The 19,278-nt window shown below is 40.0% G+C and overlaps 1 protein-coding gene across 5 annotated transcripts in view; it reads right to left on the bottom strand.

Moving 5' to 3' along the window:
* Positions 1-19,278, bottom strand: part of thoc5 (THO complex 5) — a 319,834-nt gene that overhangs the window by 201,332 nt on the left and 99,224 nt on the right. For all 5 annotated transcript variants that reach the window (XM_067096318.1, XM_067096325.1, XM_067096331.1 and 2 more), the window contains exon 9: positions 611-713. In XM_067096318.1, coding sequence (XP_066952419.1) covers positions 611-713 — 103 coding nt within the window. The remainder of the gene's footprint in view (positions 1-610; positions 714-19,278) is intronic.

The raw sequence follows: 19,278 nt of genomic DNA, 5'->3' as shown, positions 1-19,278 counted from the left end.
GAGAATTTTACTACACCAGGGATTTGCGCATGCGCAGTACAGGAACTAAAAAATTTATAGAAAAAGAGGGTACGAAACAGAGTGTTTCCAATAATGTAATCCCACATTTTATAAAAAAAAATGTAAGATACAAGAGAGAAGCGTGGGTAGGATCAGCTAATTTCATTGTGAGAAATTTACTATGCCAGGGATTTGTGCATGCGCAGTATAGGAACTGCTTGGCTGGTGTATTGATGCCTGAGTTACATGGTCCAAGGTATGCTTTAGCCTATGGAAACCACCAACTGTCTGAATAAAAAAAAAAAAATTTACTCCTAACACACGTACGAAAAATTTCGGTAAATTTTACGTAGTGGTATGTCAGTCGGGTAGAAAGGGGAGTAGGGTAATTTTACATACCACTACATCAATTGGGTATGAAAGTGTTAAGTTTGGATGACATCTATATTAGTCACTGGTAAGCGAAATGGTTACAGCGATCTCTTCCTCCTTTGGAAAAAATTGCAAATATATAATTGCTTGCCCATATTAAAACTACACAATAGTTGTTTCAAGTATTAAAAGCAAAATGGTGAAGAAGAGGCAATAAATAAAGATAGCTTTTCCTTACGTTAATGCAGCCTTAGTTTTCTCTTGAAGATGAACTGAACACTTTGCAGTCACAATACGCAATGTTCGAATGTAATAAAACACAATTACGACACTGTTGCCCTCTGAAACATGAAAAAATACATTACAGTATACTATAAATATAAATGCAAATATGGTAATCAACTATGAAAGATTTTTAAAGAGCACCTAATGATTAATAAATGACACTGAGTCAAAGATACAAAAAATAAACAAATACAGAAGTTTTATTTCACATCATAAAACTATTATCATTATGATAGTCATTTCTAAACTTACTAAACCAACAACTTAGACATACTGTATCTCTTTATCTGATTAATCACCATATGTCAAGTAAATTATAAAGCCAACATTCTTAAAAGATGAGGATTTTCTAGCCTCCATCAGGTGATGGAGTATTTTACTTCTTTATGATGGAGTATTTTACTTCTTTAAATACGGAGAAATGAAAAAATTACTCTTATAGCCAACTTTTCCAAGCCTTAAAATCCATAATTATTTTAGAACTTGCTATTTTTAAATTTAATACCTTCATCGCATTTCAAATGTTTATACTTCTATTATCAACAACAATTACAACACTTATGTCAGTGCAAACAGGAATTAAGATCAAAATTCATCTAGATAATGCTAAATTACCAAAAAAATCAGGTATATGATATTCTTCATCATACAGAGGTCATAGTTTCCCAGTCCCATTGCAGGTGCTTACCAAACCTTGTGCAGTACTGTTCTCAAAACAAAAACAAGTAAAAAATGCACCGAAGTTTCTTCGGCGCAATCAAGTTTTCTGTACAGCGTATAATGCTGTATTGAAACTCTCAGCCGCAGCCCATGAAATTTTAAGACACGGCCCAGTGGTGGCCTTTGTTGGCACCTGTAGCGGAGTCAGATGCATGATCACGGCTAAATTTAACCTTAAATAAAATAAAAACTACTGAGACTACAGGGCTGCAATTTATGTTTGATGATTGGAGGGTGGATGATCAACATACCAATTTGCAGCCCTCTATCCTCTAGTTTCTAAGATCTGAGGGTGGACAGAAAAAGTGAAGACGGACAGATAAATAGCCATCTCAATATATTTCTTTTACAGAAAACTAACAAGAAAAAAGTTCTTTCATACAACTTTATAAATCCCTTATTCACATGATTAAGGAAATCCCAGTCTCACCAAAGTGATTAAGGAAATCCCTGTCTCGCCAAACTTTTTATTCTTGACCCAAAAGTTCTTCTTCGTAACTAGAATCTCAAAAAGTGTGGGTAATAAGAAGTCTTTTTGGCTGACAGTCTTGGGGCATGAAGCTGCAGATACAGCTGGAATTTCCACATAAAAGATGACTGCTTGTGTACCCATGGATGTGATTCTGTTAAGAGGAAAGGTCCAGGGGATTGGAAACCCACAACTTCCAAAGTTCTACAAGGGAAGACAAATGGATATGTACTTGAAGCAGCATTTCTCATTTCACTTTATAATGAAGTACACATGTTGCAAATGAGCATAAGTCCAGAGAGAGACTCATCTGTTTAGCTTTGGCCACTACATCTTGAAACTGAGCCCCAGCTAACAGAAGGGAACTAACATAACAGCCTGTTCAGCATGATGAGGACCTCCAAAGATAACCTCTCAATGTGACCTACTTCACCTAGTGAAAAATTAACTAGTCCAGGAGTAAAAGAGATTTGCTGGTCCAAGAGTAAAAGGGATAAAGGCTTCCTTAGGATAGACCCTGCAGAATCTCTCCAATATCTCAAGCAAAGAGAACTAGTTAGGGCCATCCATGGGGCATTTGTATCCTGTACTTGTACTAAGCCTTTCTATGCAAAGCCTTGTGTCTTTTTTAGGTGACGAAGATGGTCTTCCATATTGGCAGGTTAAAGCCGCACATAGGAGTCACTCCTATTGCCTTAGCCACAACTAAGCCAATGAAACCTGTCTCAGAGGTTTAGGAGGTCTCTCACAGCTGCAAATACTAAGTACACAATCTAAGACCTCCAAAAGAAGCCTTATCCTGCAAAGCCTGGAGATCTTCAGCAGGTTCTTCATCTGAGTATTTGATAACAGAAATACATTAAATTTTAATGGTACTTTGTGTTTTTCCTAGGTATACAAACTAAGAGTCTTTTACATAGAGTTGGGAGAAAGTCACTGAACTTGGTAACAAAGTTGTTAAATGGTGGTTATGGGAGGTGAGTGGAATACTCTTCATTCACCTACCATCATCAAGCACATTTTCCTTTGGCCTCATGGACAGTGGGTGGTTGCTGTGGGAGCTGTGATAAAAGGCTCTGGTCTGTACACCAAGGAAAAATACAAATTTCTTCAAAATGAACAGCAGGGTGGTTGTTGTGGGAATTGTGTTTAAAGGATCTCATCTGAACCCCCAGGAAAAATGCAGACTGCTTCAAAATTAAATCATTTTTCCTTTAGAAATAAAACACATCAACTTTGGTATAGACATAATTCTGTCATGATTGTGAGCTGGGGATACAATGAATCCTGTGACCAGCTACTCAGTCTGGAATGTGGATGACAGAGTGGTAAGGCCCTGGCCCTGAGTGAGGTGTAGAGCAGTGGTTCTCAACTCTTTCCACGTCATGGACCACCAGCCCAATAAGAATAATAATATGGACCATTTTGTTTTTTAGTAATAATATGTAAAGCATATACAATAAACATTTTGGTTTGAAATTTTTTACACAAGAATTATAAACTGAATTTCCATTAAGTGATATAAAATTAAGTCATGTAGATTTTTCACTGCAACCACAAAACTTCTGGATTCTCTTCTCCCTGACAAGCTTGCTTCAAATCATTTCAAATACAGTAGCAATATTTTTCTTCATTTAAGGGATGACCAATAATTATTAGAAATGGTTGCGAGTTCATTACCAAATACAGTTAACGTCCTATGGACTACCCAAAAGTTCACCATGGACCACTAGTCGAGAACCACTGGTATAGGAACTGGAAAATAAAATTTAGGGCAAAGGCCATGTGCTGGGACCTATGAAGACATTCAGCACTGGACAAAGTTGAAACAATTGTTAGGAGAGGACGGAAAGTAAGATGGAAGACAGAATAAGAATGGAGGTATAGTAAAAGGAATGAAAGGGGTTGCAGCTAGGTGCCATAGGGATGCTGCAATGAACTTTAAGTAAGGCCTACAGTGCACCATGTGATGTGCACTAACCCCCTACGGAGACCACCGGTATAGAGTGTCTCACTGAATTAAGAAAAGGATCAGAAAACATTGAAATTTCCCTGTAAGGGAACTAAAATCAAAAGGCAGCTATTTCTGGCCAACACCAAGTGATGGGTTCAGAATGTAGCTTTAACACTATACCCCTATCCCAATCGCTGTTGATAAGTCAGCCTAGATGCTACTTTGGGAATGAGGACAGGGAAAAAGACTGCCCAGTCATTCAGCATTCACACCCCATGCTTACAATAAGCAAAAGTACTAAGGCAAGGTACTTATCTCTCCTAATGGAACTGCATGCCTATGCAACTTGAGCAGCCAACAGCCAACACAGGTCCACAGGAAAAGATATGCAGGGACTTGTAGATGACATCCCTCTTGACAGAATTTGTTAAAGATTATCTGCATACACCCGACTTCTACCCTTTTACCTGGCAAATTGGGAAGTTCATCTGAAAGGCTAGGGACAGCCCCATGCTCCTGACTTCACGGGCTCTTGCATGAGTAGGATGGGTGATGTCCTGCTCAGATGAGTCATATGCCCATTTGATTACCTCACAAAGTCAGACAGTGTTCCTGGACGCTTTCTCTTTAAGCCTGCCCATACTAACTGGATGAAGAGCCCAGGTCCTTTTCAGGTAGTATCTCACAGTTTGCACCACAGCACAAAAGCATCTCATCCAAATCACCACCAATGAAGTCTGAGAGGGAGGGAGACGAAAAACTCTGGAATTTCACATAAAATTCTGATGGGTTATGCTTTAATGAACTCAGGAAGGAGAAAGAAAGCTAGAGACACCACATCCCTCCAAGTGCTTACTAAATTAGAGTCCATGGAACTCCCAAACATGCTCTGATAAAGCTAAAGCTACCAAAAACACAGTCTTAAGAGTAAGCTCTTGGTCCAAAACTCCTCATGAGCATGGATATCTCCAACAAGCTTCAGGCCCTTCAGTCTGAAGACCTGACTCAAGGTTCAGCAATAACCTTTGACACTGAAGACTGACTGGAGCTTTTTTTCATAAAGGTGAACAAGGAAGGTTGCAACCTACTGAACAAGCTCCAATATGGGAGAAACCTTTTCGGCAAAACCAATCACAGAAGATGGCCCAATCTTCTTGGTATATGCTTGCAGATGAATGACTGAGGTACCCAAACATCTCCCTCACAGTTATATGAGAAAAGCCTCTCTCACAGGATATGCTTGATAACTTCAAAGAGTGAAACTAAAAGGAGTGTATTGCTCGGCAATACCCCTGAACCTACGGCTGACAAAATGTGATGATGAAGGGAGTGTATTGCTTGGTGATACCTCTGAACCTATGGCTGACAAAGAAGAGTGCATAAAAAGGAGACTCTTAGTGCCAAAATCAGGAGAGTTGGCAGATTTAGGTACCACTTGGCTTGAGGCCAATGATAGCAACCAGGGTCATCCTGAGACCCAGGGTGATCAGCACTCTGTTGATCAACCATTAATCAGGTTAAATGGCAGAAAGATGTAAACTTCCAGCTTGTCTTATGGGTACTGGAATGTGTCTGGAGAACAAAAAAAGCTTCCAATGTGTTCTCCAAAAACACCCAGTTTTCTGTTCAGCCTCGTGGAAAATAACTAAGCATAACAGAACTCAAGAGTCTGAACACCCTCTCTGCTATTCGAGAACGTAACGATCACTCAGTCCCCACAACCTAACCCTGGGAACTGTGCTGCTTGTCGGAAAGTTCCACATGCCCTGACTGTATCTGGCTGACAACTCGGCAGCATGGTGAACAACCATTTGTGCATCTGCAATGCCAACCCTCCTTGTTTGTTGGCATATCCCCTTACCTAGTGACCTATCAACTATTGTTCCTGGAATGCTTGCAGGATTAGCAAGGCGCCTGCATTTCCACAATACTGATATGCAGATGAAGTGTGTCTTGCACCCAAACACTTGAAACAAGCCTTTCAGGTGTGCACCTCAACCTTCCTTCAATGTATCTGTGAACAGATGCATCTTGGGAAAAGAAGATGGATCTCATACCCAAGCAGCAAACAGATAACCTGGGCATGCTCATAGACTTGGCAGTAGTGGTAATCTTTCCTTCAGACTGATGTGAGCAGGTGAAGACTGGTATTAAAGCTGTTCTTGTCCTAGCAGGACAGATCCCCTCTTAAAAAGTTCCCACTGGCCAGTCATCATGCTTGACACTCCCTGATCTCTTGACTCAAGGGCTCAAAATGACTGGGGAGGTCACTCAGGGATGACCAATGCTGCTTCAGATGCCACTAAAGTGAGCAGAGATGGATCCACCCATGCAAAACGAGCTTCTCCAAAGGCAACAGATGGCTGAGGACATCCTACCAGTACTGTTGGCAGGTTGTTCCTGTTGGGACAAGAACAGCTTTAAAATCACCCTTCACCTGCTCACATCAGTCTGAGGGAAAGATTACCACTACTGCCAAGTCTGTGAGCATGCCTAGGTAATCTGTCTGCTGCTTGGGTATGAGATCCATCTTCTCTCAGTTTACCATGATCCCCAAATAATGGAAAAATGAGAGTAGTTGGTCTCTACCAGAGTAAATGCATCTAGATTCTAAGAGGACACAGGTAGCAGAGCAAGTGTATACCCTTGTGAATGGGCCCAAGCCAAAACCAAGGTGAAAACCTCGGTGAATACCTGTGGGGCTGCCTGTTTGTCCAAAGCAGAGAGCTCTGAGCTGATAAACACTCCCAGTGCAGACAAAGCAAAGTTACTTTCAAGTTCTGGTGGAATGGTACTTGGAAGTACACATCCTTCAGCATGTAGCCACTCTCTCTGATGTAATTTAGCAGGGACAGAGCTGTTTCCACCAAGAAGTGAGTCTGTAGTACTATCTAATTCAATGGTGAGATTGATGAGTGATCCCCAGCCCCATTCACCTTCTCCATTAGGATGAGGCAATTGTAAAAACCCAATGACTGGTTCTCTGCAACTTTGGTACCTTTCTCTATCATCACCTTGTGGAAAGTGGGTTTGTATGATGAAATTTGTGCTTAGTTTCTCGTGTTTGTTTGATGATTTTATATTTTTTGCCATTATAGTTAATTTGTATGTATGTATTTTTTATGAATGCATCATGTGCTTGAGTGTTCATGCTTGTTTTTAGTTTTTTGTTGCAGCTGAGTGATGGATGGTAGACCTCCCCTTCACCTGAAATAGGAGAGTTGCAGTGGCTTTTACGGGAAGAATCTTGGGTGACAAGCAGTGAAGAGAAACAAGGCCTTCACTTGTCTTCTGAATGCTTGCCCTGCTTTGCAGCAGGTGTTAACTGTATATTGCTGTTATGTGGTTATTAATTGGATTAAGGTACATATGATGAAAACTGGTGTTTTATTGAACATTCCTATTGGAAATATTGAAAACTCAGCATTCAAATCAGTTGTGTGAACCTAGAATCTGATTTATTCAAGTTCCCAGAAGGAAATGATAATGCAAAAAACATTCTTAAGTGATTGTCGTCGATATATTCCAAGGAAATTAAAAACATTGTGAGAGGGATCAGAGTGTGAATCAGGTTGACAGTGAAGTTGTATGCTAAATTCTATGTAAATAAAAACATGTTGGTTCTCAAAAAATTTATGCTGGAAAATCCCAAGTAGACTTAATAAAGATTTATCTTCAAGCATTGGATGTGTTTACTTAACTGTAGTATTAAGACTGATAACTTAGGTTAAGGTTCTTTTGATAGAAGTGGGGAAACTATAGTATTAAGACTGATAAATTAGATTAAGGTTCTTCTGATAGTTGTAGGAAAACTGTAGTATTAAGATTGATAAAAGTATTGCTAAGAATAGCTAAGCTGTAGTATTAAGGTTAATAAATTATGACTGTAATAAGAGTTTTTTTTAACCTCTGAATCTGTTCCCATCATCCTGCACCAACTGTGTCATGGAAAAAGCCCCTACATAATATTTTGGCACCCAACATGGGGCTTTGATGGTAAAGTAAGAGTGGGGTGCATAACTGGAGATGGCAGAGGGTGCTGGGTCAGGTGAAGGGGAGCAAGGATGGAATGAGAGGTGGGATAGGCTGCCAAGCATCATGATCAGCCTGTAGGACAAGTTGAAGGAAGCCCCGAAAAAAGACAGATTATAGTTGCAAAGACGGAGGTGATGGATATGAAAATATGTGGGTTGGCCAAGAAAGTGAGTGAAGCAGCTGAGAGTGGGCCCAGTATTGTGAAAGGAAATGAGGACACTGAGACAAAAGGTGCACAGGAGAAATTCCTAAGAAGGGGAAGGAACTATCAAGTAAGAGTAAGGGAGTACCTGCCATGGACGAGGACGGTATGAGTGAGCTGGATGAAAGTGATGAGGAAAAGAAAAGTAAGAAAAGAGAGAGAGAGAGAGAGAAGAAGAGAACACGAAAAGGGAGGTGTGAGGAAAGAGGAGTCAAGCTCCTGGATTTGGAGGGGTAGCTCAGACCTGGAAGTTGAGAATAACTGGAAGAGTGGAAGCGGTAGTAGTAGTACCAGTGAAGTTTTGAGTGGGGGAGGGGTGAAAGAGGCCAAAACGGTGTGCCTGAGGGAGGTTCCCCCGGACTGAAAAATTCTCCATCGGGAAAGGAAGAGACATATGTGAGTTTTTTGATGAGTACGAGAAGTATTGTAGGCAGAAGTATGGGGAGAATGATAGTGTGTGGAAGGAGCGGCTGGGAGAGTACTTGGAAGGGCGGTTGAAGATGTGCTACATAAGTATGTGTGAGGGTGAACCAAGGTATGAGTCCTTGAAGGCTAGTGTGATTAGGCAGGTAAAGAGAATGAAGGGAAGTATCTATACAAGAAGGATGATGGGTTCAAGGAGGCAAAGATGAAAGCCAGAGAGGAAGTGGGTTTGTATGCCCACAGGTTAATAGCTTTGGCCAGGAGGAAGTATGGAGAGGAAGGAATTGAGGAAAATAAACACCTCATGCGGAAGTTCTTGGCCACCATCCCAGAGAAGATGAGGGTAATTTTGAATGAGAAGAAAAAAAGATCAGAAGCGGTTGTCGGGGAAAAGCTTAAATTGGGAGGATGTTTTAGAGATCCTAGAAGACCTGAGAGTAGATGATGATGAACCAAAGAAGATGTATGTTGGGTCTGAGGTGGTAAATGGAAGTACATATCAGGATGCTGTTGTGAGTGAGGAGTGTAGGAGAGACAGGGTGGAAAGAGGAAGAAAGGATTTGCAAGTGAATGTGGGGAATAACAGGAAATGGAGCTGAATCCGAAGCCACGAGAGGTTTCGGAGTGGAAATGAGAGTAAATCGAATGTGAATGTGAGGGGAAGTCAGATGGGAATGAGTACTACTGATAAGGAGTGTTATAATTGTAGAAGGACTGAGCATGTGAAAGTGGATTGCAGATGCACCAGTGGCGAGTGTTTCGGCCGTGGAAAGAGAGGGCATATGTGATGAACTGTCCACAAGCAAAAGAGTTGGTGTTTCAGCTGCGGGAATGTAAGGCATTGAATGAGACTGCCAGAGTGGACGGAGCATAGGAGTAAGAGTGTGTCATTGTGGAAACTGTGGAATGAGTGGGCATTTTGCCTGGGGATGTAAAAACCCTCAGAACAAGTGTGTAGGATGTGGAATGGAGGGTCACGTGAGGAAAGTCTGCCACAGCAAACCCCAACCCTAGGGAATTATTATTATTATTAAAATAGTTTAACCAGACCACTCAGCTGACTAATCAGCTCTTATGGGGCTGGCCCGAAGGATTAGGATGAAATGCCAGGTCTAGGCCATAGGCCTAGAACTGGGACCAAACAGGTCATTCGCATGATGATGATATGAAAATGAAGTTTAAAAGAAAAAAACTGTATAACAAATATGCTTTACTCTGAAACGCATGTATACAATAAATACATTTGCTCGTTTCCATGCATACAAAAAAAAAAAAAAATTAAAGATTAAAAAGAATAAAATAAAATTTCATAAAAATCAAAAATTAAAATTCAGAATTACAATTTTTTTTTTAAACGCCCTACAGGCTTCTGTATTTTCATTATTTACTTGGATTTATATTTTGTCTATCAAGTTACACTTTTTAATGAAAGATAAAATTGGGATGACTGAAAATGTATAAGTTTCTGATAAAATTTCCCCCATTGATTTATTTCCAAAGGTTGATACTCGCTGTTGATTATATTTTGGACAGTCGCACAGCACATGTTTGACTGTTATCAACACTTTGCAACTAAGTGTGAAAGGGGTTTACCGAGGTGAGCCCTCTGGTATGGAAGGGATAGATGTACTGCGAGGGAATGATTTGTGAGTGGGAATATCAGTTTTGGGGAACAAATAGATTGTTGCTGGTGTGTTAAAGATCAATGTGGTGGAGTGTTACCGAAAGCGTTGACTAATACTGGTTGTAGCAGAAATGTGGTTTTTAGAAATGCATATGAGAAAATAAAAGAAAATGTAGCACACAGGAAGGAATGTAACAGGGATTGGAGGACTGGAAGTAAAGGTGTGTGCGGGGTTTCTGGAGTCGGTTATAGTTGCAGGTGTAAGACTGGAAGAGGATGATTTATATGTTGTGGACAGAGTGAATGAGAGGTATGATATGTTTGTTGGGGTATGCATTTTTGAAGAAGAACAGGATAAAAGTGTTCCCGGAACAAATGAAACAAGTTTGAAGTTGTATGTGGAGGAGGATGGACAAGTAAGTTTGAAGATGGTTTCTGGAGTGGAGGTGTATGCGATGGAGGACGTACAATTGCCAAGAGATTTAGGGAGTGTGTGGAGTGTGAAAGTAGGGCAGACAATGAACGCAGAAAGTCTGGGTGAAATGTTCATGTTGGAGGGTAGCTCTGTGTGTTATGAGAAATTATGGATGTAAAGGATCCAAAGGTGTGTGGGAATTTGAAAAAGAAAAGGTGGAGAGGCATACATCTAGGTGATAGATTGGGAAGCTTAAGAAGTGTGGTCGATTTGGGTAATGATAAACACGTTAAGGGATATCATGTTATGGCCATAGGGGAAATGTCAGAAGAGTTAAGTAAAGAAAAGCTTAGGGAATAGGTGAGACTGAATGAGAAGTCGCGTGACAAAGAATAAGAGCATGCGTATGAGTTGTTGTGGGAAAGAAAGGGTGTGTTGAGTCAAGGTGATGAGGACTTTGGGACAACTAGGTTGTCGGAATTCCATATTCGACTGATTGACAATACACTGATTTATCAGAGACCCCGAAATTCCTGGCTCCCGTAATGCGAGAGATTGAAGAGTAGTGTGAAGAATTAGAAAGGATGGGAGTGATTGAAGCCAATAAGAGTGCTTGGAATAGTCCAGCTGTGCCGGTAAGAAAGCCTGATGGGAGACTGCGAATGTGTATTGATTATCAGAAAGCAAACGAAGTGACAGTGAAAGAAAGATTCCCTATGTGTGTGCTGTCTAATTATGTGTACAGTGTGCATGGGATGAAAGTGCTTAGCAAGATGGATCTGGTAAAGGGGTATTATCAGGTGCCAGTAGCTAAGGATTGTAGGCCGATAACTGCTTTCTCGACTAAGAAAAAACAGTATCAGTTCTGCAATCTCAGCTTTGGATTGGCTAATGCCCCAGCTGCATTTCTGAGAGCGATGAATGAGGTACTGAGTGGTTTTCCCGTGAGAATGTGTTGGTGTTTCTTGACAACATTTTGGTGATGAGTAAGGAGGTAGAAGAGCACAAGAGATTGGTGCGAGCGGTGTTGAAGAAGTTAGAGGAAGTGGGGGTGAAAGTCAAAGTGAGTAAGTAAGTGGTTCATGGAAGAGGTGGAGTTCTTGGGCCCAAAGGTGAGTGAGTCTGGTGTACAAAAGACAGAAAAGTTTGTAGAAAAAGTGAGGAATTTCTTGTAGAAAAAGTGAGGAATTTCTCTCAATCCAGGACCATGTGAGAGTTGTGTGGACTTTTGAGACTGATCGAGTCTGGAAGGAAGTTTGTGGGTGATTGTTTGGTGATTGCAAAGCTATTGCCAGAATGGACAGGCTGCAATGAGAGTACAGTTGTGAAGTGGGATGAAAGACAGTGAAAGCATATGAGAAATTGAAAAAGGAAATGGTGAAGGATATGAAGTTAGTTTACCTCCTGACTATACAGTCTCGGCAGGTTGGGGTGGCGGCGCCCATGTATTTTTCCAAATATGCAAACCTCCCTCTGAGGATGATATTATTACTGGAAGAATGAGTAGGCACTGTTAGGCGACACCTGGCAACCCACTCCTCTCTCCCTGAGAGGAATAGAAGTTCCCAGTAGCTGCCGGTCAATTATAGTGGATTATTTACCAAATTTTTTCGTCCGCATGGACTCGTGAGTTTGCTGCTATTTTGCCCCTATTTAGTGCTTTTTTTTTTCTTATAATGAGCCGCAATAAGCTCTTGTCAAGTGAGAAAATAAGTCACCTGACAATGCCTACTCATTCTTCCAGTAATATCATAATCTTCAGAGGGAGGTTTGCATATTCGGAAAAATACGTAGGCGCCACCCACTCAACCCGCCGAGACTGTAGAAAGGATGCCACAAAGCTAGAAGTGTATACGGATGCGAGTGGAATGTCGGTGGATGGAATTTTATTGCAGAAGCAAGTAGTGAATGGAATTCAAAGAAATAGAGTGATAGCATATGTAAGGAGTTTACTTTGACTGGACAAAATTATTCTACTATTCAGAGAGAATTGGCTGTGCTGCAATTTTGTGTAAAAGCACTGTGACCGATTTTTATGGAGTGAGGTTTGTGGTGTGTACGGACAAACAACCTCTAGTGTACCTGCAGAAAATGAAGGGAGTGGATGCTAGAGTTGCATGAACAGTAGAGGATTTGAGAGACTTGAATTTTGTGGTAGAATATATCCCAAGTAAAAGGAGTGTGATTGCGGACATGATGTGTACCTGGGGAAGGGAAAGAAGAGAAAATGAAAGACATAGGACCAGCATATCTGCTGAGAGTAAGGGGGGTGGTGACTTGATGTTTGAAAGTGTGTGGTATGGATTGAATGATTTGGCTAAGGGAAGGTTTGAAGATGTGGATGACTGAAAGTGTGAATGAACTGAGGGCAGAGGTGATTGAGGAAGTTTGCAAGAGGCCTGGCTGTTTGGGAGTGTCAAATGTGCATTATCATAAGGGTCAGAGAGCTATGATGTGTCCTGGAGTAGCCCCATTTCAGGAAGTTTTGGTGGTGGGGAGTGAGAGGTATAAGGCGACTGTGTCCGCACACATTTGGGGATGAGAGACCCATAGTGTATTGGCATGAGGGAGTGACAGAGGGTGAGTGTGAGTTGCATCTGCAGTGTTTGAGTGGGGTACACTATAAATGGGTTGTAGAGAAAAAGAACTATGAAAGAAAGTGTGAGAAAGAGGAAAATGAAGAGAAAACGTTAAGAGTTGTTGGAAGAGGAAGATGATAGTAAGGAGGTAATTTGGTAAGTGAAGGTTGTTAGGTTGGAAGAGACAAGTGTCAGTGTGTACACAAGAGGGGAAATACAATGATCGTAGGAGTAGATATCAGTGCAGGACAGTCTTGTGGTTTGGTTAACATGGGAAAGCAAATATCATTGGTGAACACGTGTGATTAAGGATGAGAGAGGGAATTGGAATGTTAAAAGGAGAGTGGTGAGAGTGTCAATAAGAGGTATATAGCAGTAAGATCGGTTGGATGGGAGGAAGTGATGTTGAAGGTAAAGTCCGGAGAATTTGAGGTTGGATGGGAGGAAGTGATGTTGAAGGTAAAGTCCGGAGAATTTGAGGTTGGATGGGAGGAAGTGATGTTGAAGGTAAAGTCTGGAGAATTTGAGGTTGGATGGGAGGAAGTGATGTTGAAGGTAAAGTCAGGAGAATTTGAGGTTGGATGGGAGGAAATGATGTTGAAGGTAAAGTCCGGAGAATTTGAGGTGGAAGTGTGTTTTGTGGTACTTGGAGAGGAGCAAATGCCATATTGTTTCCTGCTTGGGATGGATTTCTTGAGGAAGAAAGGGTTGGTAGTGGAAGCTGGGAAAGGAGTTCTGTTGAAAGATGAGGCTGTGGTAAGGAAAATTCAGAGTGAAGTGGTCAGTATGGCCAGGTTTGTGGGAATGATTGATAGGAGTCTGAGTGAGGAGGAGGATATAGTGGAGTTGGAAAAGAGTGATAATGGATTACTAACAACAGAAGATGTTGAGGAGATGCAGTGGAAGTGTTTGATAGTAAGCAAATTAAAGAGGTATATCAGATAGGGAGTACCTGGGAGATGGCCCTTGTTGTTGAGTACATGGATGCAGTTTGCAGAGAGATTTGTGCTGTGTGAAGGAAGTGGTGTATTTCGCAAGTGGGAATATGGGAGAGTTGAAGTATGTTCCAGCGTTCTCAATGAGAGGAGCAGTAGGGATGTGTGTGTTGGTCCATGAGAGATACGGACATATGGGGAAGTTTAAGTTAGTCGAGTGTGTGAAAGAGCAAATGTTTTCCCCATGTTTGAGGAAAATTTGTATGGATGTGGTGGTTACATGTGAGGAATGTCAGAAGGGAAAATGTCAGTGTATGCTAGCCCACCTGTTTTGAAGTTGAGTACGAAAGAACCGTTTGAGTTAGTGGCAATGTGTAACTTTGCCGGTAACTGCAAGAAGAAATGTAGGAGTGGTTGTTTTGGTAGATCATAAGAGTAAGTTTGTGAGTGAAATGTTAAGAATCTTGACCGACAGAGAGAACGAATGAGATTTGTTGTTAGGAAGAGTGGTAGTGATGAATAATGGGTCAGTACATTAAAATAATGGTATGCCTCCGAGTGAATATGTGATGAATTATGAGAGGTATGTGAGAGTGAGGTTGGACTTGAATGAAGAAGTGCGGGGTGTGTGGAGGTAGGTGAGCGAAAGGTTTGAGAGTTTCAGAGTGGGGGATAAGATGTTGAAGGAAGTGGTTGAGAAAGGAAGATTGACAGTAAGTAAGATGCGCGAAAAGTATGAAGGCCTGTATGTAGAGAAAACAGCATGGTCAAATGGATAATGTGTTAAAAGACAGGAATGAAGAAGGAAATGTAAATATAATAACACATTATAATCAGTTGAAAAGATGGAGTGAACCACCGAAATACGTAATGCAGCATCCCATTAGGAAGTTGTTACGAGAGGAGAAGGAAAAGTAGAGTGAAAAAATAGACATAAATTGGGGAGATGAACAGCTAGTGTTGGTGGAACGAAAGATAAGGTCAAGAAGTAGAAAGAGTAAGGGTATGTTTACTAGGTTGTTTGGAGCGAGTACGCGTGATGGGTTGTTTGATTTTCCGGGATTTGCATGGAATGTGGAAGGAATGAACTTGGTGTGTACAAGGAATGTGGACGAGGATACACAAGATTTAGTGGAGTGGAAAAAATGCTGAGTCATGAAAAGGATGGTACATACAGTGTGTGAGTTTCCTTTGAGTGAGTGTTGAAAGAGTAAGTGTGGGAGTGAGTGTGAATGAGAAAGAGTTAGTAGTACTAGGGAGTGTGAGTGGGGGGAGCTTTGGATAACTTGAATCGGAGTGTAGCAGAAATAAATGAGAGTATGGAAGAGATGATAAGAACCATGTCAGGCGTTAGTGAGGTTGGAGCAGACACAAGTCTCCCAAGTTTGAATGAAGTTGGTGTGAATGGTTTGGAACCAAGGCTTGGTGAGTCTAGTGCGGCTGGAATAGAAGTGAGAGAAGAGGAGGTGGCAAATATGAATCTGTGGACCTGAAGTCAAGGTCTGGTTCCAGAGTATATATACAGAGAGAGAGAGAGAGAGAGAGAGAGAGAGAGAGAGAGAGAGAGAGAGAGAGAGAGAGAGAGAGAGAGATTTCCTTTATTTCAGTAAGGGGGAGTGGGATGGCATTTGGAAAGTGGGTTTGCATGATGAAATTTGCTTAGTTTCTTGTGTTTGATGATTTTATATTTTTGTCATTATGGTTAATTTGCATATATGTTTTTATTTGTGAATGCGTGATGCGCTTGGGGCTTCATGTTTGTTTTTCTATTTTTGTTGCAGTTGAGTGATGGATGGCTGAGCTCCCCTTCACCTGAAATAGGAGAGTTGTAGTGGCTTCTACAGGAAAAATCTTGGGTAACTAAGCAGTGAAGGGAAACAAGGCCTTCACTTATCTTCTGAATGCTTGCCCTGCTTTGCAGCAAGTATTATCTATGTATTGCTATTATGTGGTTATTAACCCTTAAACGCTGACTGGACGTATCGTACGTCAACTAAAATTGTCTGTCGGGTGCCAAGTGGACGTACGGTACGTCGACTACAAAAAGTTTTTTTAAATATTCGCGGAAAAATAGTTATAGGCCTAGTTTGTGAAAGATTTTAAATCACACGCCTTGAGGGATGCTGGGAGTTCATGGATCATGCTGTTGTTTTGTTTACAAGCATTATCCAGCCGCGCATGCACGAATTTCTTTCTTCTCGCACTACAGAGCATCGGCGATGCATCTCAGAAATTCTCTTGTCACTTTGTCGTAATTATTGCACCGTTTTATATTAGCCGTTACATAAAGTTTTATATATGAAAATGTGCGCAATTTTATGTAGAATACAACAAAAAACAACCCATGGTTGTAGCTTTTATCAGTTTTGACATATTTTCATATAAATCACGATAAGTGCCAAAATTTCAACCGTCAGTCCACTTTGACTCGACTGAAATGGTCGAAAAACGCAATTGTAAGCTAAAACTCTTACATTCTAGTAACATTCAATCATTTACCTTCATTTTGCAACAAATTGGAAGTCTCTGGCACAATATTTCGATTTATGGTGAATTTTTTTAAAAACTTCTTCCTTATGTCTGCACGCGCGGTAACTCAGCCGAACATCTCAGAAATTCTTTCGTCACTTTCTCGTAATGTTTGCACAGTTTTATATTAGTCGTTACATAAAGTTTTTTATGAAAATGTGCGTAATTTCATGTAGAATACAACAAAAAATAAATCATGGTTGTAGCTTTTATCAGTTTTGAAATATTTTCATATAAATTATGTTAAGTGCCAAAATTTAAACCTTCGGTCAACTTTGACTCGACCGAAACGGTCGAAAAACGCAATTGTAAGCTAAAATTCTTACATTCTAGTAATATTCAATCATTTACCTTCATTTTGCAATAAATTGAAAGTCTCTAGCACAATATTTCGATTTATGGTTAATTTTTTAGAAAAAAAAAATTTTTTTTTCCTTACGTCCGCACGCGGTAACTCTGCCGAACATCTCAGAAATTCTTTCGTCACTTTGTCGTAATGTTTGCACCGTGTTATATTAGTCATTACATAAAGTTTTATATATGAAAATGTGCACAATTTCATGTACAATACAACAAAAAATAACTCATGGTTGTAGCTTTTATCAGTTTTGAAATATTTTCATATAAATCACAATAAGTGCCAAATTTCATCCTTCAGTCAACTTTGACTCGACCGAAATGGTCGAAAAACGCAATTGTAAGCTAAAACTATTACATTCTAGTAATATCCAATCATTTACCTTCATTTTGCAACAAATTGGAAGTCTCTAGCACAATATTTCAATTTATGGTGAATTTTTGAAAAAACTTTATGTCCGCGTGGTAACTCGGCCGAACATCTCAGAAATTCTTTCGTCACTTTGTCGTAATGTTTGCACCGTTTTATATTAGTCATTACATAAACTTTTATATATGAAAATGTGCGCAATTTCATGTAGAATACAACAATAAATGAATCATGGTTGTAGCTTTTATCAGTTTTGAAATATTTTCATATAAATCACAATAAATAGAAAAAATTCTACTTTCGGTCAACTTTAACTCGACTGAAATGTTCGAAAACTGCAATTGTAAGCTAAAAAACTTACAGTCTAGTAATATTCAATCAATTACCTTCATTTTGTAACATACAGGAAGTCTCTAGCAAAATATTTTGATTTATGGTGAATTTTTGAAAAAAACTTTTTTTTTGCGTCCTCGCATTACGAATTCATGCATCATTTTGTGATAATATTTTCTCTGTGTTGCTTTGATCGTTTTACAATTTGTTATATACCAAAATCATCGCAATTTAGTGTACAATACAAAGAAAAGAAATAACTCATTAGCTTTAACCGTTTTGCTCACAGCACGATTTGTATACAATTATATATGAAATTATTTTTTTGTGCTGTCATATATTTCAATATTTATATATGATAATGATATTTTTTTCATTTCTGATGGTTGCATACTAAACTTCAGGCAATGACAAAAAAAAGGAGCCAAAAATGAACTCTTAATCTTAAAAACTAAGCGTGCTGTGATTTTTTTAAAAAAGCTTTTTTTCTGCTTTCTCGCTAACTCCCTAACGCCGCTGGCATACGGCAGACACTTTTGTAAATAGAGGCTCGGCGTTTAAAGGTTAATTTGCTTATGGTACACATGATTAAAACTGGTGTTTTATCGGACATTCCTATTGGAAATACTGTATTGAAAACTAAGTATTCAAATCAGTTGTGTGAACTGTATTATAAACTGTGTCTTCAAATAAGTTGTGTGTACCTAGAGTCTGATTTATTCAAGTTCCCAGTTGTGTGAACCTAGAGTCTGATTTATTCAAGTTCCCAGTGTGCAAATCAGGCTGACAGTGAAGTTGTAAACTAAATTCCATGTAAATAAAAACATATCGGTACTCAAATAATTTATGCTGAAAAATCCCAAGTAGAATTGATAAAAATTTATCTTCAAGCATTGGATGTGTTTATTTAACTATATTATTACGATTGATTAATTAGGTTAAGGTTCTTTTGATAGTTGTGGGAAAACTATAGTATTAAGACTGATAAATTAGGTAAAGGTTCTTTTGATAGTTTTGTAAAAACTATAGTATTAAGACTGATAAATTAGGTTAAAGTTCTTTTGATAGTTGTAGGAAAACTGTAGTATTAAGATTAATAAAAGTATTACTAACAATAGTTGATAAGCTGTAGTATTACAGTTAAAATTAATAAATTAGGACTGTATTAAGTTTTCTTATTTAACCTCTGAATTTGTTCCCATCATCTTGCATCAATCGTGTCAAAGAAAAAGCCCCCACAACCGCCACAAGTGTCATCTGGACCAGAGATTTGGGAGAAACTGGAGGACAAAAACAAAACAGTGTGTGTCTGAGTGAGAGAAGGGTGGCAGTCCTTGAAGGGAATCCTGTAGCCATCCTGGAGGACTGAAGCTACCCAGGGCTCTGCTTCCTGTCAGCCACTTTGTCCAATGGCCACATACACATCCCTCTACTTGTGGCAGCAGAGGAGGGGGAAAACCAGTCTAAATGACTCCTCCTTTCTTCACTTCCCTCCTCTCCTAGTTGTAACTGGGGGGAGAAGAGTAAAAGGACTCGAAAGGCTCCTTTCCCTTCCTCAAGGAAGAAGAGGGGGGGCTACTGGTCTGGATATTGGAGGAGCAGGCTTCCTTCCAACCACTGAACCTGAAGGCTTAGCTGCCCCCAAGGCCTGGCTACAAGCACCCTCACTAGCACCG

The sequence above is a fragment of the Macrobrachium rosenbergii genome, chromosome 4 (assembly GCF_040412425.1).
Source record: "Macrobrachium rosenbergii isolate ZJJX-2024 chromosome 4, ASM4041242v1, whole genome shotgun sequence".
Taxonomy (NCBI): domain Eukaryota; kingdom Metazoa; phylum Arthropoda; class Malacostraca; order Decapoda; family Palaemonidae; genus Macrobrachium; species Macrobrachium rosenbergii.
The sequence above is the reverse complement of the archived record's forward strand: the minus strand, read 5'-3'. Positions and strand labels throughout refer to the sequence as shown.